At 36.9% G+C, this 27,750-nt stretch overlaps 1 protein-coding gene across 2 annotated transcripts in view; it reads right to left on the reverse strand.

Moving 5' to 3' along the window:
* Window positions 1-27,750, reverse strand: part of LOC121508082 (proto-oncogene vav-like) — a 55,472-nt gene that overhangs the window by 12,426 nt on the left and 15,296 nt on the right. The window contains exons 1-17 of one of the 2 annotated variants that reach the window (XM_041784585.1): window positions 26,601-26,734; window positions 25,588-25,683; window positions 25,373-25,489; window positions 16,388-16,504; window positions 11,568-11,626; window positions 10,084-10,149; window positions 8,790-8,898; window positions 6,435-6,530; window positions 6,217-6,285; window positions 6,026-6,129; window positions 5,835-5,934; window positions 2,473-2,568; window positions 2,320-2,388; window positions 2,145-2,231; window positions 1,972-2,057; window positions 1,751-1,886; window positions 1,535-1,644 (exon numbers count right to left, since the gene is read on the reverse strand). In XM_041784585.1, the coding sequence (XP_041640519.1) occupies window positions 1,535-1,644; window positions 1,751-1,886; window positions 1,972-2,057; window positions 2,145-2,231; window positions 2,320-2,388; window positions 2,473-2,568; window positions 5,835-5,934; window positions 6,026-6,129; window positions 6,217-6,285; window positions 6,435-6,530; window positions 8,790-8,898; window positions 10,084-10,149; window positions 11,568-11,626; window positions 16,388-16,504; window positions 25,373-25,489; window positions 25,588-25,674 (1,508 nt within the window). In that variant the 5' untranslated portion in view covers window positions 25,675-25,683; window positions 26,601-26,734. Of the gene's footprint in view, window positions 1-1,534; window positions 1,645-1,750; window positions 1,887-1,971; window positions 2,058-2,144; window positions 2,232-2,319; window positions 2,389-2,472; window positions 2,569-5,834; window positions 5,935-6,025; window positions 6,130-6,216; window positions 6,286-6,434; window positions 6,531-8,789; window positions 8,899-10,083; window positions 10,150-11,567; window positions 11,627-16,387; window positions 16,505-25,372; window positions 25,490-25,587; window positions 25,684-26,600; window positions 26,735-27,750 lie in introns of those variants that run through there. The other variant, XM_041784586.1, reaches the window with a different exon arrangement.

A 27,750-nucleotide genomic window follows, 5' to 3' on the forward strand; every position in this document is an offset into this window, starting at 1 on the left:
TACAACCCCAGACTATGGAAAAATTTCTGAGACTTGTAATAACATCAAACGCTGTGGAGATGGCCACTTATTTCATATTACACACAGTTAACGTAGTCCATTATTATCACAGCATTATTGTTAGTAGTCTAAATGAAGATTCACAAAACTATGTCTTTTATTTGAGACAGTAAGGCTTTGATTTCACGAAAAAGGTCTTGTTTTTTGCTGAAAAGACATGTCACTGCCACTTTTTGTTTAAATTATGTTTAAATATATGCATGCGTCTTCTAAATGCCTTAAACATTATGTAAGATATACCATGGGGTGCTAAAGTTTAATCTAAAGGCCCTAACTCATCATTGTATTCAGTTTGATCCAGTTGGATGGCCTTTATCGACCACCCATGGGCAAAATCACTAGCACAACCTTTTTTATAAGGATATACTTAGGGTGAATCCCATTTCTACCTCTTAGCCCATATCTTAGCCCTTCCCCTTGGTTTTACACATTCACGCCAGGTGAAGGGGTGTCCTAATTCTCTTTTGAATTGAGGGCTAGGGGTAAGGGCTACATAGCCCTTGAAACGAAGATTTTCCAGGACCACACTTGAAACCAAGGAGTATGATTAACTGTATAAATATATATGGAGAAGATCAACACAGAGATCCATGGTGTGAACGAGATGGTCGAATCTTTATTGTCACCTCTGATAACAATGTGTGATGATGTGGCGCCTCGTTTCTTAAGGAAGGGTTTTCAACCCCACCCCTTACCACTCTGTTTTGAGGAGCAAGGGAAGAGGTAGATGAAGGGGAAGAGCTAAAGGGTAGAAATGGGATCGGCCCTTAGCCTGCTTCCCTCATACAAGAGCAATTTTTTTTCATGTGTAAAGTGCTGGAAGCTACAGTTTTTGTTCTGTGACTCAGTCACAACATTTACTTTTGACTCTCTGTCCCCAAAGTGTGTCTGGAAGTGGTTTTAAGGTACACTGTTCCTGCAGCCTGCAGGAGGTTCTGTGTACTGGGGAGCTGGTCTCTTTTTAAAAATGAATGAAAGATGTTGGAGAGACGTTAGATGTCTTGACTTAGGACTTTCTGCTCTGTGACCTGGGAAATGGTTGATCTGTGTTTGTTATAGGTTTTATATTTTATGCCTGTAACTCAATCGTGCTGTTGCCTGTCTTGGTGAGGACACTCTATTGAATGACTTTCTTAAATAGAGAAGTAAAATGATGATTAGAGTCTGCATCCATCAGTAGATGCTGTTCAACTATTTTGGAGCTTATCCCAGCAAAATACAGAATAAGTACAGCTGAATAAGATTATAAAATGAAATGCTGAGCATCTCGGAGTATTTTCTCATGTAAATGAAGTGTTTACAGATGAAAATTAGCCTTTTTCTTGTTTTTCATCTGCTTTTTAACTGTTTTTGTTTTTATCCACTTATTAGGAATCGAGACATCAATCTATCAAAGCGTCCTTGCTTCTGCCTTTGGCAGTCTGTGTGTGTGCTTCTATGTGTGCATAAACTTTGTATGTGTGTGATAACTCACAGAGCCATCTCAAACTGCTCCAGCCATTTCTTCTTCAGTTCTCTGGTTTTGAAATATAAATCGTACCCATACTTCCCGTAGCAGTCAAGTAGAAGGAACAAATAAGACCACTGTTCACAAACAGAAAGAGACACTCTGTTAGAGTCACCAAGGCTTCTAGACGTCTTAATAGATGAACAATAAGGTATAAATGGTGCTGCAGAGATGTAGATGGACCTTCTTTTTGTCCTTTTCTCCCGTTGGTTCATCTCGTATCTGGTAGTGCTGCAGTTCAATGATCTCCTTAAGTTCAAAAGACTCTCCCCCCTTCTTCTTACAGACAAACATGGCCTTATCGAAGAGGAAGGCATACCTGATGAGCAGAAAAACACACAAAATCATGTCAGACAAATGCCATATAAGCAAGAAACAAGCAAAGAGACATTACTGATACATACCTGTCCTGTTTGGACTTTTTCTCCGGGGTGCAGATCTTTAGCTCTCCGTCGATTTTGGGGCGACCGAACAAGGCTAGAGACTGTGTCTAATGAGAAGACAACAAAATATTGAAAATAATGATGATGATAAAGGCCTTAAAGAAGCAGATAAAATGTGAATCATATGACCTCACCATGTTTTCTATGGACAGCTGGAAGGAGGTGATCTGTCTCATGATCTCATTGTCTCGCTTCACCTCGTTCACACACTGTGCCAAGTCCTGCAGACACAAAAATAAAGACAAATTTCTTTTTTAGAACATACACAAAATATTGATTAAGAAAATTATTTATAATGTTTGTTCTTACTCTCATGGCATCTAAAGCAGAGCGGAGGTTCTCTTTATCTGCAGGGTCAGTTGTATGCTTCATTAGCTCCTAGAGGGACAAACAAACCAAAGAATTACAAGAAATAATAAAGATGTATAATAAAGCTTCAGACATAAAACAACTTTAACATACCTGTAACAGCAGGTGATACTTTAGGACCCTCTGCATTGGCACCATGAGTAAATCTCTGAGAGAAAAACGTCCACTGTTTGCTCGATTTGAACACTCCTGAGAGAGAAAGTGAAAAAGGGAAGTGATCATGAACAGAAAACCAGGGTTATGTGAAGAGGATGTTGTGAGGAAGGCTCAGCCAACCTGCCCGTTTCCCCTCGTGAACCAATAAAAAAGAGTCACCTCAAGGCCAAGAAATCTATAAATGAAAATGAAACGGCTGACCAAGCATCTTAAACAGCAAAACAAGGTCAGATTTTAATTTTACTCCCTGGGATTTTTCTTCTTACTCTAATTTAACATCATGATGCACAGTTGCAGGCAAGAGCTCAGCCTGCATGGCCAGGCCAGGGTAAGAGACACTGAAGCACAAGGTTAGAAATGCAGGAGAAATCACACAAGAATATAAAAACAGAACTGCAGAACTGTCACGAGGCAGGAAAACAAGATTACAATACTGATAAGGACCTGAAATGATAACATTAAAAAAAATACTGTGAGTTTAAAGCCACACAGGATAGTATGAATCATCCTTAGGCCCAGTATATAGCTCAGTTTGATGTGAATGTTAGCAGTTTTGCAGGTACACAACCTTAATCAGCCCTATTACCACAGGTGTATAAAAACAAGCACCTCACCATGCAGTCTCCATTTGCAAACATTTGTGATACAAAATGCACCATTCTGAAGAGCTCAGACTTCAAGCGTGGTGCTGTGATGGATGCCACCTTTGCAATAAGATGGTCTGCTACTGGATATTTCACAGTCAACTGTAAGTTATATTCTTAGAAGGTGAATGCATTTAGGGACAACAGAAATTCAGCTACAAGATTGGGTGTAAACGTCAGCAACACTGCTGAGTCCATAGCCAAAGAGATCTGAATTTCCACTGGCATTGATGTAAGCACAAAGACTGTGCAGGGGGAGCTTCAGGGAATGGGTTTCCATGGCCGAGCAGCTGCATGCAAGCCTAACACTACCAAGTCAATGTAAAGTTCACTGACACTGGACTCAGAGAGGTGGAAATATGTTCTGTGGAGTGACGAATCATGCTTCTCAATTTTGCTGACAGTTTGGCAAGCCTGGGGTTGGCGGATGCAAGGAGAATGTTACCGGTCTGACTGGACTGGCCAACTGTGAAGTTTGGTGGAAGAGGGATAATGGTATGGGGCTGTTTTTCAGGGTTTGGGCTTGGCCTCTTATCCCCAGTGAAGAGCAATCTCAATGCTTCAGCATACCAAGACATTTTGCACGATGCTATGCTTCCAACTTTGTGGCCGGACTCTCAGATCTTCATCTTCCATCAGCCTCACTATCCCTCTGGCACGTATGACCGCCATGGGGTCCAGAGCCGTCAGCCGCTCTGCCCCCTGCCTCCCACCAGACATCCGAAACATCGACACATTGACTATTATTAAATCACACCTCAAAACCCACCTGTTCAGACAAGCATTCTCACCCTGACTGTCACTCTGCAGATCTCCCCTCTTTTTAACTGTTACATCTTTTCAACTTGTTTTTTCACTGTTTGTTTTTATCTGTTTTGTGTGTGTCCTTGGGTGTTTTGAAATGGCGCCTATAAATAAAATGTATTATTATTGTTATTATTATTATTATTATTATTATTATTAACAGTTTGGGGAAGGCCCCTTTCGATTCCAACATGACTGTGCTCCAGTGCACAAAGCAATGACTATGAAGACGTGGTTTGATGAGTTTGGTGTGTAGGAACTTGACTGACCTGCCCAGAGCCCTGACCACAACCTTGTCTAGTACTTTTAGGATGAACTGGAACAGAGATTAAGAGCCAGGCTTTCTAGTCCAACATCAGTGCCTGACCTCATAAATGCTCTACAGAATGAATGGGCGCACTCCAGAGTTGAAGCTGTTATAGCAGCAAAAGGGGGAGCAACTCTATATTACAATACATGTATTTGAATACAATGCCATTACAGTTGGTGTAATGATCAGGTGGCCAAATACTTTTGACCATATGGTGGGATAATGGAGTGAAATGAAATGCATGGGTGTTTATTTGTTTGCTTCGTCCTTATATCATTGACTTCTTGCCACACTTTACCACATTTGTGACCCACTGAAAATGGCATTGTGACCCTCTTTGTGGTCCTGACCCACCAGTTTAGAACCATAAATGAATGTTGAATTATGTTGTCACTAAATCAGTGATTCTCCTTAGTGGACATGCAACCCTACATTTTATTTTACTCTGTTTTGCTGTGATAATGGGTGTATTTAAAAGTTTTCCCGGCATTTCAACTCTTCTTTTTTGAGATAACAAAAGTGCTTTCCCTATGATAATGAGGTAATTCCTCAGTCTCTGGAAAACTGGCAAACCCTTTATCATGGGAAAGAGATTGTAAAACATGTCAGTTTTGACCTGTCTCTTTTTTCAGTCATATATTTTGTTCCATCCAAACTGCATAATTTGTCATTAAATAAACATGCCATGGTAAACTTTTGGGTTATTCGAGTCACAATCTGCCATTAAAGAGAATGGGGGGTCCTGAGGCTAGACCAGTTGTAAAGCATTGCTCTATGGACAATAAATTAATGTCAAATAAAGTTGTCAAGGTATACAATTAAAGTTCTCCAATCTCTGTGCACGAAATAATGCCTAACAAGTGCTCATGTGGACTCAAAGTCTTCAAGATTAGCTAACTCCTCTGTTACTTCCTGCTGCTCAACTCCTTTCTTCGAGTTTAGATTATGAGTACTTTACAAGACTGCAGGTATTTAAAAATAAAATCTTTAGGTTGAGAATAAACAGCTGAACGTCCTGTCTCTTCCTGCACTATTTTTAGATGTGCAGGCCCTTAAAGGTGTTTATTAATTTGTCTCTTGGCCTTACCCACACTCGCTGACTCTTGACACTCATTAAAACAAACTTTTAAGCTTCTGGGGAAATTCCCATAAGATGAAAGATGAAAAACATCCTTGTATGACATTACATTCCACCAGCTTGATTTTTATCTTTTCTTGCTGCTGCAGCGTAGAAATTCACGGGTAAAATGATGACTGTGCAAACAGATATTTGGCTTACTTTGCACAAAAAGAACAATGAACAAATGACAACCAGTAGGTGTCAATAAAGATGCCACCACATCATGATCCCTCACAGGCTTCCATTTGCATTTTGGGCCCAGATACTCAAGAGACACATCAGTGGCTCGACCCCTTGTTCACATATATTCACAATAATTTGACCCTCAAATTACAAAACAAGCCCTCTGCTAAATATGTGCACATTTACACTGAATCAGGGACAAACCTATTCACACTGCCTCCCTTCACCTCCTCCTCACCTCCAGTTTCATCCTGATATCCTCTCTCATACAGGAGAGCTTGTCTAGATGTTTCGTCGCCGTCTCCACCTGGCTGCAGTAACGTCCGTACAGTAGGAGCCTAAGGAGAGTAAACATTTTGGTACACCTCACAACACTCATGTATTGTTAGTCAGAATATATCAAATAAAAATTAAAGTTTAATTTTGTACCTCTCTTTGTAGCTCATAAACACCTGGTGCAAGTTTTTGGCTCCATAAGTTAAGACTGATGTCCGAACCTCTTCCAACAAATTACGATGAGTGATCGCTAACTCCTGCACATACAAAGAAAATATGTAAATATGGCTAAAAACATGGTACTCATGCACAACTGCAGGTGTGTAGATAATCTCCTCCTGTACCTTAATATTGATGAAGATAGTCTCGATGTCCTGAACTTGAAGAAACTTTTCAAGAGGCTTCATAAAGTGCTGAAAAAAGAAGATTAAGTTATTTTTCTCTTTAAATATGTGTGTGAAGGTCTCTGCTAGTCACTTTCTCTGTGTAACTGAAGGATTTATCTGGGATTAATGTGTAAATAAATGAATAATACATTGGCATATTTTAAATGTGTGCACACCTGTAATATCGATTCGAGTGTATCTGTGTATTTCTCCTCCGTCTGTCTGATCTCCTGCAGGCAGCACTCTCGTTTGTCCACCCCGACCTTCTGCTGCTGCAGAAACATAAAAAGTGAAATTATAAATTGAAGGACGCTTTCATTTTCAGTTGCATATCCTGTTTTCTTCCCCCTTGTGGCTGTGTTATTTTCTGACCCTGCCTGAGGCTTCCTTAACACCAGCTGTGTCAGTCAGATTGTGTCTTTATGAGCTGAGCAGCTGAGTGACATTTACACATAATACCTATCTGATTCTATCTGAATCCATCTGTTAATGCTGCTTCTTTCAGTTAATAAAGACACAAGTCACTGCAGTAATTCCAAACTCAAGAGGTCAAAAAATTCAGACAGGGTCATGAAATTCATCTTAAAGGGTCTAACCTTGACAGGGGAGATAATAAAACAGAACCACACATTTATGCTTCATAAGATTTCACAAATTCTTAGGCTGCTTTCTCATCAAATAGTTCCGTTCTCTTGTGGCCGACCTGGAGGTACCCCACAAACCCTTTAAGAAGAATAAATGGCACAAATATCTAATATTTAGATTGACCATGTTCTAGATCAAGAAAGATACTGATCTAGGAAAGAGGACATTTGTGTTGTTCAGAAACCGAGTGCAAATTTTTGTTACTTTATTTTTTAATCAAAAGTTGTAACTAGCTCTGCAAACACTTACCTGCGTTTTCCCTTCATAAATGTAATTGTTCATCCAATATTTTAGCCACTTATTTTACACTTTAGTTAAGCCAAGTATCCATCTTACTATTGCATCTGTGAATCTATTACTGTTGACTGATTATTTACCCATTAATTAAGCCAGTGCTTCTCAAAGTGACCGCTGGGGCCCACAGGTGGGCCCTGCAGGTGGGCTGCAAGCAACCCTTTACCCCACATAAAAGCTCTAAACATTATTTTGAAAATTAAAATAAAGTTGAAATGATCATAAAATACTAGTTAAGTACTTGACGTCCAAGAAGTAACAAAACACAGACAGAAGATTTAACTACCATGTCACCTTTTCAACATCTATTTTGTCTGATGAACAAAACGGGTGTTATGGTTTGATTGGTGCTGAATTAACCAATGATGCTCCATTAAACATTCGACTGTGCTGAATTAACGTTACTAGGAAAGGTTTTCTGGAATCACAATGTACATTTTAAGACATTAATATTAGAAAAGAAAATAAAGGCGACTTTGCAGATGCTAATTTAAACAAATTAAATGCTGGTGGCTCATTAATAAAATAAAAATGAATGAAAAAGGAGGTAAATACTCTGAGTGTTATGTTATGGTTGTATTAAAATATTGGTGGAAGATTTTCAGGTCTCAAATTGGACCACAGTGCACTAACGTTTGGCAAAGGCTGAGTTAGGCTTACTATCATAAGCTTTTCCTAATTTTTGTCTTACTATTTCAACAATTTCTTCATGTATTTAAACAAACTAGTACATATTTAGTAAAATAATAATTTATGGATACCCACAGGAGAATTTCTGGATTTTGTCTGAATTCACTGGATTAATTATTACTTTAGAATTTCAACTGTTTATCCAGTATTGTTTTCCATCTACTTTAGCATTTAGCCATCAGATAAGGCTAACTATTTCAGATTATTATTTATTTTTCACATATATTTGTTTAATGTAAATGAGTGCAGTATGGTTGTTATCCCCATTGTTCTATAAACCATCACCTGAAGAAGACGCCTGGTATAAACACTGAGATTTTTTAAACATTATTGTGGCACTGAGCGACTGTGTAGGCATACACCATCTCTCGCTTTAGAGCTGCTATTTTTGAATTGCCTAAAACCTGCCTGATATGGGATTAGTGTATAACCACCTTTTTAAACAGCAGTGTTTGACATTTATCTGAACTGTTTGGCCATTAGTTTGAGCTGAGTATTTCAGATAATTTATTTGTCAAAATGATTTTGAAGATTCATCCATTACTTAAGCCTCTGTTTCTCAAAAGGTGTGGTGAGACACACTGTGCCTTCAGGCATGTCTAGGTGTGCCGTAGGAATCTGTCCAACCATACATTATTACTACAACCATACAACAGAAAATATTCAATCACATGTTACAGCAGCTATTTGCATGGATATGAATATGATGTGCCTTGAGATTTTGGCTTGATCTTAGGTGTACCTGAGAAAAAAGCGTTGAAAATCACCAACTATTAGTTTTTTCTGCCACCTAACCATTTATTCATGATTTAGGCTGTGTCTAATCTTAAAAGCAAATCCAGCAGTCTGAAGAGATAGAAAATGCTCTCTGTTATATAAACTGTTGTGTAAAGTGCACTCACAGCTCCTGATTGTTCATCTGTCCTCATCAAATCTTCGTAGATCTCGTCTCCTTCGTTCTCCTCGTCCTCCACAAAGTCGTACAAGTCGTCATCATCGTCCACCGTGTCACTGATTTAAACAAAATACTTAATTATTTACTTTTGCTTAAGGTTTTTATGAAAGCAGTTTGATATTTCTTCACCAGGAGATTTTGAAAAGTTATATTTTAACTTCTAAATATATTTACGCTTAAGACTGAGCACAAGATTTGCTTCAGTTTCTGGTCTCTAAAATGTCTTAAAAAAAACACAAAATTTCTCTTGGAAGCAAACAAGAGAAAGATAAGTAGATGGGGGAAGAAAGATAATGCATGCAGAAAACATCTAATTTAATGATATGTTTTTAGGTTGCACATTCAGTGTCCATATTTTGCATATTTTGTAGAATAATTACCTTTTCATGCACAAAATAGATGGGTTGGGGTTGGGATACTGTATGTTTTGCTGTTTTGTGTTCTCTTTATGTCGTTTTCACCTGGGTAAAGTTGCAGCTGACCCCTCTCACCCCGGACATGGACATGGAGACTGAGGTCCAAAACCTCCTGCTCTACGAACAGTGTCTTTCCCTCTACTGTCAGTCTAATAAACAGTTCTACAGACCTCCCCTCTTTCCCACAGACTCTCACTAAACTCCGGAACCAGTAGACAAAAATGCTGCATGTTCATACAGATTACTTTGTTACATTAACACACACCTAACTTATCTCTCCTGTCAACAACTGCACACTGTGTGTGTTATACTCCTCTAGAACACTGCACTATAACAACCAATATACCTGCACATCTGTACAGTTTCTCCTTTTGCACCTTTGTGCATACTTTGTGATGTTTATACTGTATTTTACATCTTTTATTTTCCATAATTATCTATTTAATTTTCTAGGCTCTTGATATTTCTGTCAGTCAAATTCCTTATATGTGAAAATGTAATTGTTAATAAAACTTGACTCTGATTATACTTGTTTTAAGGGATGTTTTTTTAATACCTGGTTGATCAATATGTTGCATCATAAAAAGGAAAGCCTGCCTTTCCTGATGTTTTATTGATAAACCCTTAGAAAAAAAATCATACCCTGCTATGTATTGTAAAAGATAAATACAGGAATGTATCATGGTCTAATTAGTTTAACATCATTAAAGTAATACAAACACTACCGTGACAATTATAACTAACAAACTGTGAGCTTACTAAAACTGTAACTCCTCATCCTCCATATGAATATTTTAACACAATAATAAACATTATAAATCTTACTCTATCAGGTCAGAAAGGCCGCTGTAGATCTCATCATCAGCAGTGCATCCCTCTGAAGGAAAAGGCCTGGAGATGTAGGTAGAGTAAAAACACATCAATATAGTTACCAAGAAAAAACACTCCCTCAAGTGCAAGGGTGTCAAACTCAAGGCCTGTAGCAGTTATACACGGCCCACAAGATCATACTGTATTCTTATCATAACTGGCCCATTGGTATGAGGTCTGCAGATTTCCTCCAGTATGCAAACGAAAATGTAACCTTGTTGATTTACGATACCCTTTTTATATCGTATAAATTTGATAAAGAGTAAAAAAAGTTACATAAAAAGTCAGTATTATAAAATTAGATTAATTTGTGTTTTCATTTCATATTTTTAATTCTGCATCTCACAATAATGACTAAAAGTTATGATTGAATTTATCTCATATTTTGTCCTTTAAAATGAATAACTTTGACCTTTCATCTCATATTTTGACCTTTTACATTCATGATTTTAAATTTTAAGTCCTACTTAGATTTTTTTAACTCATTATTTTGAATTTTATCCCACATTTGACCTTTTCAACTCTTAAATCTGACTTTTAGACTCAAAAATTAAAATTTTATCTCACATTTTGACCTTTAAAATGAATAATTTTGACATTTTATCTCATATTTTGACCTTTAAGAGTAAAAATTTTGACTTTTTATCTCATATTCTAAACTTTTACATTCACAATTTTAAATTTTAAGTCTTATTTTGACTTTTTAAACTCATTATTTTGAATATTATCCCCAGTTTTGACCTTTTCTACTTTTAACTCTGACTTTTAGACTCACAAATTAAAATTCCATCTCATATTTTGACGTTTAAATCTTTGAGTGTTATCATATATTTTGTCACATTATTTCACATACTTTTAAGTCACTATTTTGACCTTCTACATCAGGTATTTGCCTTTTAAAAAATGTTTTACTTTTAAATTTGTGTTTTGACCTTCTGAACAAATAAGTTTGCCTTTTTATCTCAGATTTTGAGCCTTTAAACTTAGCATTTTGACTTTTTTTGTAATCTCAAAATCCTTTCATCTGGTGAAAATGAGGTTGATAGTTTATGGTTAAATGTTGACCCTGATGAGCCCTCAGGTTAGAACTAAATTCAGTTTCCAGCCCCTGCTGTGATTGAGTTTGACACCCCTGCTCTAGTGTGATAATGCTTAATTAATAAGACTGAAATGTCATATTTTGATTCTGAATTTATTTATTTGATAGGGATGGTGCATTTTAACATAGTTTCATAACAGAGCATGAATCTAATGTGCTGCACAATTGCTAATTTCCAACTCTTTGTGCACTACCACAAAATCATTTATTGTCTGTTCAAAATCATTTATTAAATGTTAACAAACTTCTTTAACAGTATACTTGTTGTACTAAATGTCAATGGTGCCATAAAAGTTACTGTAATAGTAAAATGATGTAACAGTGAAAGCAAATTACTTACTGTATTCCTCTTTGTAGAGCAACAGTCGTATGAGAGAGGATGGACAAAGTGTCTATGACCTGTTACACACACAAACACACAAACACAAAAATTAACAGGGGAATAGCTAGTATGTTTAAGTGTCAAACAGACGGTCAGAGAGAGCAACTCTACATTTCACAGTGACATTACATGATTTTCCTTTGACCTTGTTTCCTCCTGTCTAATCGAGCACTGTCTAAGTACTCAACCTCAGAGCTGCGGTGTCATGATGACTGATCTCAAAACCAATGAATACCATGAGAGATGTGGTCAGAGACAAACTCAAACATGTCACACAGACACCGGTGAAATTCACAGTAAGCTAAAACTCCCTCAGCTTCTTACTTTTAAGCATGTTAATGCTTTGTAACAACAATATGGTTGTCAGGGTTACTGATACTTTGATACTTCTGATCCTATTCCATTCAGTCTTTGGTATTTCGATGATCAATACTGTCAAAAAGTACCAAAAAAACCCAGATGTTCAGTTACATTTATAACCAAAATATGTGGTGACAGAAAGAGGAAGAGAAAGTGATTTTGCATTCAGGTTTACAGGTCAGTAAATAAAGACATTTCTTAACTCTTTTTTAATGTCACATAAATAAAGAACAGTTTCCTTTATTCCTCTTACAAACAAGAAAAAGAGGAGGTGGTGCTGTTGTGCCATTTAGACAGTGTGCAGGAGTTTTTCTTAGATTTTTGTTCATTGAAAATAAAAAACTACCACATACTGGAAGCTTAGGTGGGCATTGTGGGCCTGGTCAAAATGATCAGGAGAAAACTGGATTTCCTTTTCTTTCTTTCCTCCCACATGGATCCACAACGGTAGAGAAGGCTACATGTAAAGGACAGTAGCTGAACTTTCACTCGGGTAAACGTCAGACAGCAAACCTGAATAACATTTCTTGTTAACACTGTAAAAACTGACAAAGGGACTGACTAAGGGATTTAACTTTACCCAAGTTAAACAACTTCTCCTCTATTGCTCTCATCCACAGTGATGGACACTGCTTCTGCGCAGCCATGTCTTATTTCAGTGTATTAATTTAACTGTAAAACATTTACAAATAAGACTGAAAAATCCAAATCGGAGTAGGTAAAATAGGAGATAGATGCAGCAGAACTCCACATCAAATCTAACCAAACACTTACACAGGCAGCATGTTAACACAAAGTTATAGTCTGCCAGAGTGAGTCTCAGGATAACTGCAGGATGCCAACACCTTCCAAGCAGCCAAAGCTTGATTTTCAACAGCAGCATCAGTTAACCACAAAAGCTGAGACAATCAGGCTTGTGGCAGCAGATATGGTGGAGGAAAAGTTACCACAGTCTTGTACGGTAGGCACAAGGCATGATGGGTGCACAGTAGGACACACTGCGATTTAATCTAAATTTGGATTAATTGCCCAGCCCTAGTAATTATATTCAATTTCAGCTAGTTTTGTAAGTACACATTAGAGTTTCAGTTAGCCATCGTTTTTTGGTGAATCTTTGTTGCAGTTGAAAACATTTTACATCTTAGCTTTTGTTACTCTGTTAGTTTTGGTCACCTATAATAACCCTGCTCTATACTATTAATTTTTTTAAAAGAATCATCTGGAGAAACAGCTTTAAAAGTAATTGGTGAGCCACAGTTCTATCCAGCATCCCAGCATACGAGGCAGTTAAAGCAGATGGCTGACTCTGTTTCAAATGATGATTATCATCATTTTAATCTGTGATATCAAACCTTTTTAATCTCTGATATTAAACAATTTAATCTCTGATATGAAAACATTTAAATCTCTGATATTAAATCGTTTTAATTTCTGATATTAAACCGCTTTAATCTCTGGTATTAAACTGTCTAATCTCTGATATTAAACCGTTTTAATCTCTGATATTAAACCATTTAATCTCTGATATTAAACCATGTTAATATCTGATATAAAACCATTTAATCTCTTATATTAAACCATTTTAATCTCTGATATTAAACAATTTAATCTGTGATATTTAAACGTTTTAATCTCTCATATTAAACCTTTTGAATCTCTCATATTAAACCTTTTTAATCTGTGATATTAAACCATTAAATCTTTGATATTAAACCTTTTTAATCACTGATATTTAAACGTTTTAACCTCTTATATTAAACGATTTAATCTCTGATATTAAACCGTTTTAATCTCTGATATTAAACCATTTTAATCTCTGATATAAAACCATTAATCTCTGATATTAAACCATTTTAATCAATGATATTAAACAATTTAATCTGTGATATTAAAATGTTTTAATCTCTGATATTAAACCTTTTGAATCTCTGATATTAAACCTTTTTAATCTGTGATATTAAACCATTAAATCTTTGATATTAAACCTTTTTAATCACTGATATTTACACGTTTAAACCTCTTATATTAAACGATTTAATCTCTGATATTAACCCGTTTTAATCTCTGATATTAAACCGTTTTAATCTCTGATATTAAAACATTTTTATCTCTGATATTCACTGGCCAAGCCAAAATTATTTGGGCCTATCTAAAATTCTAATCCTTGCACTGTGCTCACCTTGGACCTCTATTTCTGTTACTATGGTATCAAAGCTTTTATTAATATAATTGATTTTAGTGGCATTTAGATATTTAAAATTATGTTACTATGACAACCTCAGGCTACAGTAAAATAAAGAGTTTAATGGATTTTTGATAGGGATGCACTGATTACAGTAGCACTTTTGTGCCAAACAGGGATGGAAATCAAGAACCAGTTTCAGTTGAGAAACGGTGCCAATTGGTTCAATCCATCAACATCATTTTCATTTAATCCTAATGATTCCCTTAAAGATGCCTTACTTCCATGTACCTTTAAAAAACTCGCAAGAGGCAGTCAGCACAAACAAGAACAGAGACCTCGAGGAAGTAAACGTCACAAAACAGGCTAAAGCGGTCAAAGGTGTGGCTTCATTTCTCAAAAAAATGGCATGAACAGTGTGACGTGCAAGGCATGCATCTTTTGCACAAGAGCTGTTAATTTTGTACAAGATATTAATTTATTTTTTACATCCAGACATCTAGGATCCAGAGATTAGGGTTATAATTATTTCAAGATTTTATCTTTTAAAGAAAATAAGCAGTAGTTTTGTTTTCTAATTCAGGTTCAGAGACTGAAGATCCAGAGAGCAGCTGTTTTAACTGAGACATTTCCAACAAAAAAAAGCTAACTTTTGTATATTTTAGCACGTTCTCCTCTGAAACACTTATCAAAACTGTTTATTATAGCAGTAATTGAAGTGTGCCTGTCATTGAATCTCCCTGGAGGGGGGTACTTCTTGTTCAGTGTTCAGAGAAAAAGAGACTCAATAAAATTTGAGTTGTTAACAGTAAAAACCTATGTAGTCTATTGATTCAAAAAGGAAAATTCATAGGAAGGAATAGCTAAAGAACTGAATTGATAAAAAGAATCGAAAATGGCTTTGATATCAATAAAATCGTATAATTTTCCATCCCTAGTGCTGAAACTAAGCCTAAGTACTCCAGCTCATACTCATAAAACTCTGCTGATACAGCACTGGATTTTATTTAACAGCATGATATGAGCCTCTCATTATTTGAGCAGATGGGCAAAGTTGGATTTATGTCTGGTGATATTTTAACATAAATCAAAGTTAAGGTAAACTATGAACTACTAAACTGTCAACAGAGGAGGTGATGAAACAATATGTGTTTTCAAAATAATCTTAAGAACTGTAAAATATTATTAAAAATCCGATTTGCGTCTGTCCGTAAAAGTACCCAAAAAAATTAGTACTTATACTTGGTTTAAAAATGTGATCTAATTTTTGACTAGTGTTTTACTAAAAACTAAAAAAAAATCAAACAAAAGAGTTGGCTCTCTTTTGGACAGAGCTGAAACAAGCAGTCTGCCATCATATCTTGGCTGTAAATCACATAAACTGTCCACATTTAGGGACAGAATTCTGAGTTTGCACAACTGATGTTTCAGTTTTGTTCTCGTCTTTCACACCGGACAGAGAAGGGCGAGAGTCGTAACAGGAAGTGAAAATCTATAGGAGAAGTTCAGAGAAAGAAACACATGAATGGACTCATTTTTAAGGGCTCACATTTGACTTGCAGGATTTAGATTCACCATGGAGTATTTTCAGGGTGGTATTTTAATAACTTAAGTGAAACGTCTGAATTATTTACCCAGGTATCTCCATTATTTCTCCACCATAACTAGACTTGTGTGTGCATTCTATTTTATGGATGACTGACTGGAAGTAGTGAAGTGAAACAAGAAGCTCAGTAACTGTAAAACGCTGCTATCTAAACAAAGACAACAAATGCAAAAATGCTCCACTTTTGGGTTGAGGTCTGCTCTTTGTGCATTCATTAAAGAAACAGGTCCCCCTTTAAAAACCTAGCAAACAGGTGTCTTTACAAATCTGCATATTTCTCACCAAGGTCTGCTAGCAGAAGGGCATCGAAAGTGAAAGTTTACTGTGAAACACTGAATTCATTCGTTTACTCAGACGCTTCATGCAGAAAATCATCAAAGTACTTCCTGTCAGGGGTATGTGGGTGTCTGCAAGCTGCAGTGAGCACCCAGTTCACACATCTAATACCGTAATGACTAGAGGATGAGTGCACTGTGCTCACCCGATGTAGGAGGCGTGATTACTGTACTAAATTACAATAGATACACAAAGATAGACAGGCAGACAGACAGGTAGATAGATAGACAAGCGGATGGACAGGTAGATAAATGGACGGACGGACAGACAGACAGTTAAATAAAGTGTTGATACCTTTCCAAAGTCTCGGACATCAAACAGGTCGAAGGCTTCAAACAGCTCACTCTTCTTCAGACGAAACTTCTCCTGACAAACTCCCAGAAACATCCGGATGTTCTTCAGACACAGGAACTTAAAACAAAAAGGAGAACAAACATTGGATCACTTTCACTGAAAGGTTCTTTGAGGACGTTTTCACTGGATTTGAAACAGGCTGAAACCAATTTCAATGAACCTATCTGATGTTCTAAAGCAAACAGAACCACAAGCAACAACACTGATTATTTCCTCAAGGGTTGATGACAGATTTAGTTATTGGAAGAAATCAGATCTGCTGATCAAAAAATTAGCACAGCTGACTGTAAATCCTTTTATTCAGAAAGGCTCACACCTCCCTACAGAAGGCCTCACAGCTGACAATGCATATCAGAGCAAAAACCAAGCCATGAGGTCATGGGAACTGCCTGCAGAGCTCAGAGACAGGGTTTTGTGAAGCACAGATCTGGGGAAGGCTACAAAAAATTTCTGCAGCACTGGAGGTTCCCAAGAGCACAGTGGCCTCCATGATTCTAACACAACCAGGACTCTTCCAGGAGCTGGTGGCCTAGCCAAACTGAGCAATCAGGGAAAAAGGCCTTAGTAAGAGAGGTGATCAAGAACCCAATGGTCACTCTAACTGAGCTTCAGAGATTCTGTGTGGGGATGGGACAAAGTTTCAGAGGGACAACTATCACTGCAGCCCTCCATCGATCTGGGCTTTATGGCAGAGAGGCTGGACAGAAGCCTCTCCTTAGTGCAAAACACACAAAAGCTCAGCTGGAGTTTGCAAAAAACTCCATTAAAGTCAAGTGGACTTTCATGTATTTTACAGTTTATGATATGAGACGATATGATACAATAGAAAATACAGTATGATACCATAAAGAGCAAAATAGGAGCACACTCGAATGTTCCACCCTCTTAGGGTGCATGACCAACAAAGACTTACAAGGACACTGAAGAGTCGGCACACAAAAAAATGTCCTTTTGAGTTATTGTTACCCATTGTTGGAGGTTGGAGTGCCCAGAGAGAACCCAGACATGCACGGGGAGAACATGCAAACTCCACACAGAAAGGCCCTGACCGGGAAGCACCATTTGATACAGCATGATATAATATAATTTGATTCAATACCATATGGTATGATACAGTATGATACCAGACTCTGGGTACTGTTAACAGTACCCAGAGTTAGAACTTAAACATACGGTGAGGCATCTTTTTATTACTGGGGGCAGCAACTAATGTTAATGTTTTTGTTTTTGTATGTTAATGCATACATGGGGAGCACCTTTAACTACTAGGCCACCTGCTCTCCAATGTTTCAAGTAATATTTAGTTTATCATCTTATTTTTTTGTGTGTTTTAGGTTTTATTTCACTCTATTTTAATTTCAGGATTGCCATTTAGTAGTTTATCCTCTTATCACAATTTACCTAATTCTCCTTTTGTGTTCAAACTTATTTTATAAAGTTTTATTAAGCTATATTTGATTGTTTTTATTCTTATTTTAGTATCCTCTTATTCTGTTTTCTGTTTACTGTCACTTTATGTCAAGATTTTAACCTAACTTCCAGTGTTTCCTCATTCTGAATTTTAAGAGAGCGTTTCCTCAGTACACATTTTCCTGTTTGTAAGGGATCCATTATTTGAGATATGATATGATATGATACAATTTGATATGGTATTATTATTATGATTTCACACAATATAATATGATGCAATAGTTATGATATCATAAGATTGATACAATACAATACAATAACCTATGATAAGATACGAAACAATACAATAGGATACCATAAAGTATGAATATAGTACGGAGCCATTTGAGATGGTACAATTCAATATGATTTTATTCAATATGACAGAATAGTTCAAATATGATACTATTTGATACAATCAGTATTATACAATTAGTTACAGTAAGACGGGATTAATCCAATATGATACATAACACAATGATAAGATACAGTACATTTTAAATTGATACGGTAGGATTTTATATGGTTTGATATGTTCCGTTCAGTCACAGTGTGATACAATAAGTTGTAGTGAGATTTGATTAGTATGATACGGTACCATTCTTAACCTTCATGAGGCTTTCCTGGTTTCATTTTTCTAGTTTAGTTTATTATGGTCATTTTAAACAAGCAGACTCAATTAAACTAGTAAAGTGAAAATGAAAAAGCAAACAAACGTTGAGTTAATACTATTTCCGCATTAACACCAATCAACATAAAGAAATAACAAAACAGGACCGAAAAGGTGTATGCTGAAGCCTTCGCTTATTTCACCACCCCTTTTCATATTCATCTTTTACTCAGCTTCCTTTAGATTTATATAAAAAATTAAGATAAACACAACTAAAAACATATTCATCATATATAGACCCTTTGTCTATCCAAAATCTCAGACACATTATGTGCTCATACCATAGTTCGGTACTTTACAATCATCTTTTGTTTAAATATTGTTTTTAGCCTACTGTGTGTTTTTCATTCTTTCATTTCTGTTTCTAATCCATTCCACAGACTAACTCCATACACTGAAACACATCTTAATTTAACATTTGCTCTGCTCTGTTTTTGTGAACATACTGCTCCCCCTCAGTTCATACTCACATTCTCTAATCTGAAACAACCTCTGGATACAGTCTGGTAACATCTTATTGTATGCTTTGTACATCAGTGAGGCTATTCTCAAATCTACAAGTTCACAAAATTTGAGAGCCTGTAGATTTATAAATATTTTGTTTGCTGGTTCTCAATTTTCACTCATTCTGCTCATAATCCGTTTATGAGCCTGATCGCTTTCTTTTGAAGCAAAAAAATGGGATTTGTGATTGTTTTGTATGTTCTTCCCCTACCTTTCACCCAGTAAGTTATGTATGGAAGTATGAAAGAACAATACAACATATGCAACTAATTCAAGAACATCTGATAAAGTTCAGTCAGTATGATACAATATGTAATGTAATACATGACAGTATGATAGGATAGGGGAAATTTCTCTCTTGCACTCCAGTGCTGGACAAATCAAGCTTCTTTTAAAGTAGATTTAATTAATAAAAACAACAGTAAAAAACAACAATCTACATTTAAACTGCATTATTCTATCCATTTCCTACATTGCCTAAGAACCACATGTAAAACACAACCATGTACAGTAAACATCATTAACATATTTCATTTATTTTTGTCATCTCTTCATATTTACTGTATTTCCTTGTTTCTTCAAATTTCCTTCTGAGGAAGCATCATACTAACTGAAGTGTTCATCTGTACTCAGACCACATAAATAGGAACAGAAATGAATCAACACATAAATAATGTCTGATAAAAGATGCAACGTGAAGGGTCGGCTTTTTTGACTTACAGTAAATATAACTACACAAGAAACCACAGAGAGCAGAGCTCACAGAGCAAGTGACATGTTGGCCAGACATTTTTGGTTTTACTTAACTTCCTGAACCAGCTGCTGTCGCTTGCTCTTTCTGTGCGTCTGTCTGCTCAGCAGTGGGAAATGCAGAACTCTAAATTGAGAAAAAGGGGAAATGGTGACTTCTAACTGATACTGCTGTGCCTAGCACATGGCTCTGGAAGGATTTTTCACAAACTAATGGTTAACTCATGATTCATTGTACGTGATTATGTTTGAGAGTTTATTGTAAGAGCACAGTGCATGTGAGTGCACGTCAGACTAGACCCCGTTTTTTTAAGTCAGTCACAGGATGTTTCTTCACACTGCTTGACCATACAGGATTTCCCAGAGTTTCATACACACGTGACAAAGAATATGAACTTCTGCATACACGCTCACAACCCGTTTTAGGACATCACGGTGAGTCCTTTCAGACACAACTCAAGGACTTCCCTCAAGATGTCTTGGTCAACCATGTGTCAATCCAACTCTTTCTTTGTAACGCTGTCTCAGCCTTTGTCTTTAACATATCTAACCTCCTATTTCACTCTCATCCTCCCTACTAATAATCCGTGGGAAAAAGTTGGTCCATGATCCATGCAACAAGATCATCTACTTAAGAATAAGTTAGATGCTTTAAAGGAATCTGCCCATTGCTTTTTTTCCCCCTAGAGTTAGAACAGATTGCTGCCAGTGTCACATTTGTCTGATTAACACTGCATTATTACTACACCTGAGTTTAGCTTAACCAAAACAGCTAGCCTTGGTCTGTCAGGCTGTAACACAATCCATTTACGAGCAGCTGTCCAGATCACTGATTTACATGTTATTTCATCAGCATTTATGTAGAAATGGTAATGTGATACAGCATTTCTCTTATGCATGACTATGTTACAAGATATTTTTGCTGAGTGCAGTTACCATGGAACTACCCGATCCAACAGAAACAAACTGATGACTGGAAATATAACAATATAACATCTATATTTTTACATAGCTGTTTCACAGTCTTTGTGCCATATTACATTACCCTTCAACTGGAAACTAAAGTGATAACTGTCTTCTTATGCAGATTAGGTTCATAACTACATGTCAAGTATTAAACATCTGCTTTAAAAAGAAGTGATTTTTATCCAATCTTCCAATAAATGCATACATTTGAGGAAATATTATAGAATCTGTTTTAATAATCCAGCATTTTTGTGCATTCCTTTGCATTTTCCTGTCTACTTCTCAGATGCAGCTCTTAGAGATTTAAAAGAGGTACTTTTGAAAGTTTTTATTTTGCAGTCTTAGTGTGTTAAAAGATGTTTCCTTTTGGCTGACCTTCATCATCCCCCCTCACACTCAGCATTAGTTTTCCAGATATGGACAGAATTCACCAAATGAATCTGGATGCTTGTGTTTGTGCAGAGGACGCCTGCACCTGTTATGGTACGGTTACACAGCAAGTATGATCAATGTAACCTGCACAATCAGAACCCTTCCACCCCCCTTCTTCACCTTTCAGAAAATGTGTGCTGAAACAAGCCGTTCTCAGATTTCCCCCTCATGATGCCATGTGGGGAGTTAGCCCCGCCCCCAGGTTCGGTTGGCCCTCCAAGCTTGGAAGAAGTCCTGCCCTCCTCTACTGATCCAATCAGGAGAAGAGCCACATCCATTAAGCTACATCCATTTCCTGAGAGGGGTGGGGTCAGGGGCGGAGTCAGACAGCTCAGTAACATTTAAAGCTACAGACACAGAAACAGCTCATTCTGAGCAGGTCTTAAACAAACGGGTGTTTAGACATGCACAAATCCAATACTGGAGTGTTTCTTCAGCAACAACCTTCACAAGCATGTTTTGGGGACCTTTGAAACCGGTATAAACTTGTCTTAAAGGAGTAAAACAGGTGACACTGAACATTGCTCTCACAAAACTATCTTTAAATAACTCCATATATATTATTAGAAAGACAAAAAATTCAGTGTATTTTGCAATAAAGTCATCAAGTCATCAAGGGTAACAAAGGGTAGCAAATAACACCACAGACCTGTATTTTTCAGCAAAACCCTTATCTGTAAAAAAGTCATAAAATGATCATTGCTTTTAGTGTTGATATTCCTTGTTGCAAAAATGGAGATAATATCTTTATCTATTTTTACTTTTTTATTGGGTTTTCAGAGAGATACAATGTTTACATTGCTTGAAATTGTAAGTAATTTTATACATTTTTATTTTGAAAATGGTCACAACTCTATTATTTTCATCATAACATTATACCAAATTTATAAGCTACCTGCTTTATGCAATATGTTTTCTTCTTCTTTATTCATGTCTTTTCTTCAAAATAAAACAAACCTAAATCATCTCATCTTGCCCTCACACACCCCTGCACCCCTCTCCTTTCCTCATACACACAGCAGCTCATCCTTTTTGCTTCTTTCTCTTCCTCCATGTTTCTGCTTTAGTGTTATCATCAGTAACCTTTCTTTTATTAGGCAATCTCAAAATATACAACGTCATTATCTGTTTTCATATGCGAGCTGATTTTAAAACAGCTGACTGGGGTGAGGAAGTTCGATGTTTATTAATTTCTGATCAGCAACAGCGCGGGAAATGTACAGACTTTTATCATAAATTTACTAATTAAGCAATGACAGAAGCTGGCGTTTGACAAGAGAGGATGAAGAACAACAGGTGAATTTAGGGGACAGACTTGAGAGTCTCTGTGAGAGTGCGTCAGTGAGCAGGAGAGAGAGAGAAGCAGAGCAAGGGGACACAGCGCACTTTATTGATCACGGATGGCACTGATCTCCAAAAATAGATATCTTAAGGGTTCGTTTACAAATGTATGAAGCCCAGGTAAAGTTTATATTTGGTTAATGTTGTTTATACATTACCTAGATCATATTCATCATACAAATGTTGGCCTGATATGCAGATAGAGAGAAAGAAGAAGAAAAAAAAACTCAAAACGGGGCCCCCCTGTGTGGTCTGCATACGGAGGAGTCTGGTATCATTTCACTAACTCTAAATCTATCAGCGACTGAAAAGACAAAGGTCATAACCCAGAATCTTTTTTTCAAAAAGTCATTATTAACAAGCAGATGGCAGCTAATCTCAACATCCAAGCATTACCTAGGTATCATTACTTTTAGAGAGCTGCACTTTTAATAAGGGCTTAATGATTAGGAGGAAATCTAAGTGCGATATTCTTTCCCAACATTGCAATTCAATGTATTTTTGGGTCTTCTTTTCTAAAGTTTTAAACTAAGGGTAATTGATATCCTGTTTGGATACAAACCTGCTTTTATTGGTAGATCAAAGATTCTAACATGAACTTAACCACAGAAAAAGGAACTTGTTATAGATTGAAAATGAAATAAGAGAGCATTAAAAAAGTGAAATGAGACATTGAGGAGCAGTGGTGGACTTATTTTATGTCACTGTGGCTGCAGGGAGACACTGACGTTCCTTAACTAAAGTGTTTTGAAGGGGACAATAAAGCATGTGATTAAAAGCGATTAAAAAAATAATGAGTACACTAATTGTGGGCCTTGATTAATTGTAATTGACTCGATTAATCTTGACACCCCTAGAAAAAAATGAAATTGTGATTATATTTACTCATATTGCAAATTTGATATGAATTGTTGTGTTGAAGGGAATGATTATTTTTATGTCATTCTTGTTTCAATTAAGAAAACATACAGAAATAAGGAAAGTACGATATTTTGTACACTACTTGAAAAAAAAAGACACTCATAGGTTTACATCATGTGCCGAGCATAACATCTCTGCTGCAAAAAAGGTATTAAACTGGTATTCTGATAAACATTTCAGGTTAAAGAAATATTGCAGCTTCTGAAATTTGAGGTTTGCAGCAGGCCATGTTGCGACTTAATCAAAATTTCAATCTACTGCCCAGCCCTTCTTTTAATACATTGTTTTCCCATCTAAAAATTGCAGTTTATCTACCAGGCCAATTTATATGCCAGCACAAAGGGCATGTGATGTTTTTACATGTGTGTGTGTGTGTGTGTGTGTGTGTGCAGCTGCCACCATCACACACTGCACGAAAGCTACTGTGACTAAAAAAATTCACCTCAATCATTGTGTTTTGCAAGCGGCTGCTTCACTGCTCAGAATACGCTGGAAATATGTAATGACACAGACCAAGTCGGCAGTGTTTGACTGCTTTTCTCCCTCATTAGGTCAAAGAAATTGAAAACCATTTAATTAGTAAACATCGTGAAGAGATGGTTTGACTGAAAACACTTCTCAGTAAGGACAACAAGTGGCAGACAGAGTAGGGTATACTGAGCTGTGAGTCTGTCTCTCAACAATCACCACAAGATGAGAGCTGAACTTCCCTACTTCTGCTTGTAGATGGACAAACTCCATACTGAGAAAACAGATGGTACTAAAAGAGTGGCCAGATTCCATGTCTGTCATCAGGCAGATTGATCTTGCAAAGCTCCAATCTGAAACAAACGTGCCTAGTCTGAGAACGGACTGGACTTATCAGCATCATTTGAGGAGAAAAGATGGTAGCTAAAGGTGGGGTTTAGTTGTACTACAAACTGGTAGTAATGGTTGCTGTCAGTGTAGCGATTAGCTTGAATGTAGCTGTAGTAAAGCAGCAGTTTTATTAGAACTAGACCACATTTCTTTACCGAGAAAGAGCAAAGAAGAGCACTGAATTCTTTTCATGGCAGTAAAGATGTTTTCAATCTTTCCCTGACCTGCTTCAGGAGTTTATATAGTTACTGCTGGTGTTTTGTTGTAATGTAAGCTGGTATATGCAATGACCGCTGGTGGAACGATTAGCTCTGATGTAGCTACAGCAGCAGTTATACCGCAACTTTGTTTTATCAAAACAAGAACAAGAGCAGAGTTTTTGCATGTCTTTCAACCAGCCTCGGCATGAGTTTTATCCACCAACAAGCCTCATTGTTTGTAAACTAAAACAACAGAAAAAATAGAGTCCAGCTTTTATATTGGAGTGACTTATATTTTGGATTTGACAGTAAGTGAAAATCTTGAGAAAAAGGACTGATAACTCCTTATTATCACTGCAAAATGGCATTAAATAAAATCTATAGTTATTTCTCCTCAATGAACTTCTGTATTAATCAAGATTTCTTTAGTTTTAGTTGCTGATCAATTAAAAGCAAATCAATACAGCTATAAGACATAGTGACAGACCTCTGAATTTCCTATTTTGATGGGCGCTGGAGAAATGCCACAAGATGACTGTTAAACTGGCAGTCATTTCTGGACGTTTTAGAATAAGAGGATATTTTGTAAGAAATCAAATCATTTACAGCTTTTAAAACAGTGATTTAAAAGTTTTGCATTCAGAACGTGTTATGGTTGTTTCCCTCTGACTAATGTTCTTCTTCGTCACTCTCTGCACTCATTTCCCCGATATCGCCAGATAAAAATCACAGAATTTCCATATAAGTCCAGGGGCCTCAGTGCTGCCTCCTGGTCTCTATGGAAATGTCTTATGGAAATGCAGCAGGAAAAAGGTGTCTGTGCGAGTGTGTTACCTGGGACATCTGTGGGCGCAGGTTGATCTCTCTCAGGTTGACGGCCTGAGGAAGCAGGTTGTTGAGCAACTGGCAGAGCAGCACACCGTCTCTCAGAGCTTGAGCCAGGTCACACACCTGGGACACCAGCACACGCAACAAACAGGGTATTAAACAGAGGAAATAGGCCGTGGGTCCATGTGCGTGTATGTGAGTCTGTATGACAGCTGGTTTACCTGAGCGCCTTCACATGTGACCCGGTGGTTGTCAGGAAGAACTCGACAGTCGATCAGCCACATTGCACACTGCCGCCACAACTCCATCTTTGTTTTCTGAAGAACAAAAAATAAAATTTTAGATATAAATGAGAATTAAGGCATGATTTCTGTTACATCATATTACTCCTGCTGTGCACGACCTCAAGTAACCTGTGATGACTATTGTTCTCTAACACCCACAGGTAAATCACTGGAGCTGATTTTGAAGCGCTAAAGCAATCCTGATAATCAGTCATGAGTTAGCAGCGTTAAAGCAAAAACCAGCATGTTTTACATCATTTATAGAGTTCACAATGATTGGAAAAGGAATGTTTTATATGGGGATAAGCAATACCAGAGTTTAAACATCAATACTAGAGAATCATATGATAGCAATGCACATTTCAGAACCATAGGGACAAAAAATAGAAGGCCTAGGGACCACATATATGGTAAATCCTGTTTAAACTACAAGAGCATGTAAGTAAAATCCTGCTCACTGTCCAAATAACTCAAAAACACTGCAATATTTCAGTATCTCAGTTAAGGTAAATGAATTGTCTGAAGTTTTGGAGCTTTTTTTAAGCATTCGTTCTCTTCCACACGATCTATCAAGACAATAATACCAATTTTATCCTGTTGAAACATGTACGCAAAAGGCATCAAAAATAGACATTTCCAACCACCAGCCTTGACAAAAATGCTCTTCAAGCATGACCTTTTAGCCAACTTCTCTATGGATTACAGTAGCATTTAACTTAACTTTGTCAAGATTTAACCTATTTTTTCCTTCAAGTTAAAAATTTGAAGTGAAAAGTCAGATCAGCTGGCCGAGAGTGAAAAACGAGCAATCATCCTCACTTTTTTGTTTCATTTATTCCTAGCATTCCTAGCTCTGTAATGCATTAAATGAATCAAAAAGGCCGCTGTTCTTCTTTAAATCTTAGACGTTTATTAACAATACATCAGTGTAGGATGGCATCAACACTCACCTTCAGTTTGTACTCTTAGTATTATGTCGTCTTTCTCGTTGTTCACCCCTCTGCCTTCCTCTCATTATCTCATTGTCAGACCAGTGCTCTTGTTCTGCCTTTCTTCCGTGGTGGGTGTTCTGCAAAGTGTTCTGCACTGTGTCGAATGCTTTAAACTTCATCCCGCAACTTCCTTTTTCCTCTGACGCACCCTCACACAGACGCATTCACACTCATTTACACAAACACGCACACACAGACACACAAAGCTGTTGCTGTGCTGCTGCAGCCATGAGAGGTTCAGGTTGACAAAACCATAGCATTATATTTATGTGAGGTGGGGCTTTATATGCAGGCCTGGAGTAGAAGACACATTTATATGTGTGAAATAGACATGCAGCAACATACAAATACACCTGGCAGCCCACAACAAACTTCTAAATCGACAAAATAATCTTATTAGAGGGAGGTCCCCCTGTGCATAATGTGCGTTTAATAAACCTTTAGAGGTAAAATAAATAAGTGGAATATATTAAAAAATCAGAGATTTTTTTTATCTACTTTATACGCCACTAAAACAATTTTTAAAAAATTACACAAGAAACAGAAAACCTGTTGCAGCATCTTGGGCAACATAACTAAAAAAAGGCCCAACATTTCTGTAGTCTGCACCAACCCAGATTCCCTTTATGCCATGAGGCTTAAAACCAGAGAGCAGACTAGTTGGAGACAGGTAGATGTCATGATGCAATTTAAGGAAAAATCCAGCTAAATGAATAATGGAGAAGCTGCTTGGACACTGACAGCAGCAGTGGGGCTTTCACTGGGCTGTGGGTGCAATTGTTGCCTCAAAACTTCTACGTGGACATATGTGGAAAGCCTCAAAATAAAACCCTATGGTCTCAATCGATCAATCAAAGTGTTTAAATAGTGATGACAGGAAGCCATCAAGTTTTGATGTAAAATAAGAACACAGCTGTGAAACATATATTTATCAAAGTCAGTTTACTAAAATTAACTGCAGGCATCTTTAGAGAGTACATCCATTACACACAAATTCAATGTAGACATAAACATTGTTCTTTAAAGTTTAAACAATAAATATGTGAGAGTGTATCACATATTTAAAGATGACTGCTTAAAGTTTACACAAGACCTAAATAGTCAGACT

Source organism: Cheilinus undulatus, linkage group 4 (genome assembly GCF_018320785.1).
Source record: "Cheilinus undulatus linkage group 4, ASM1832078v1, whole genome shotgun sequence".
NCBI classification, from domain to species: domain Eukaryota; kingdom Metazoa; phylum Chordata; class Actinopteri; order Labriformes; family Labridae; genus Cheilinus; species Cheilinus undulatus.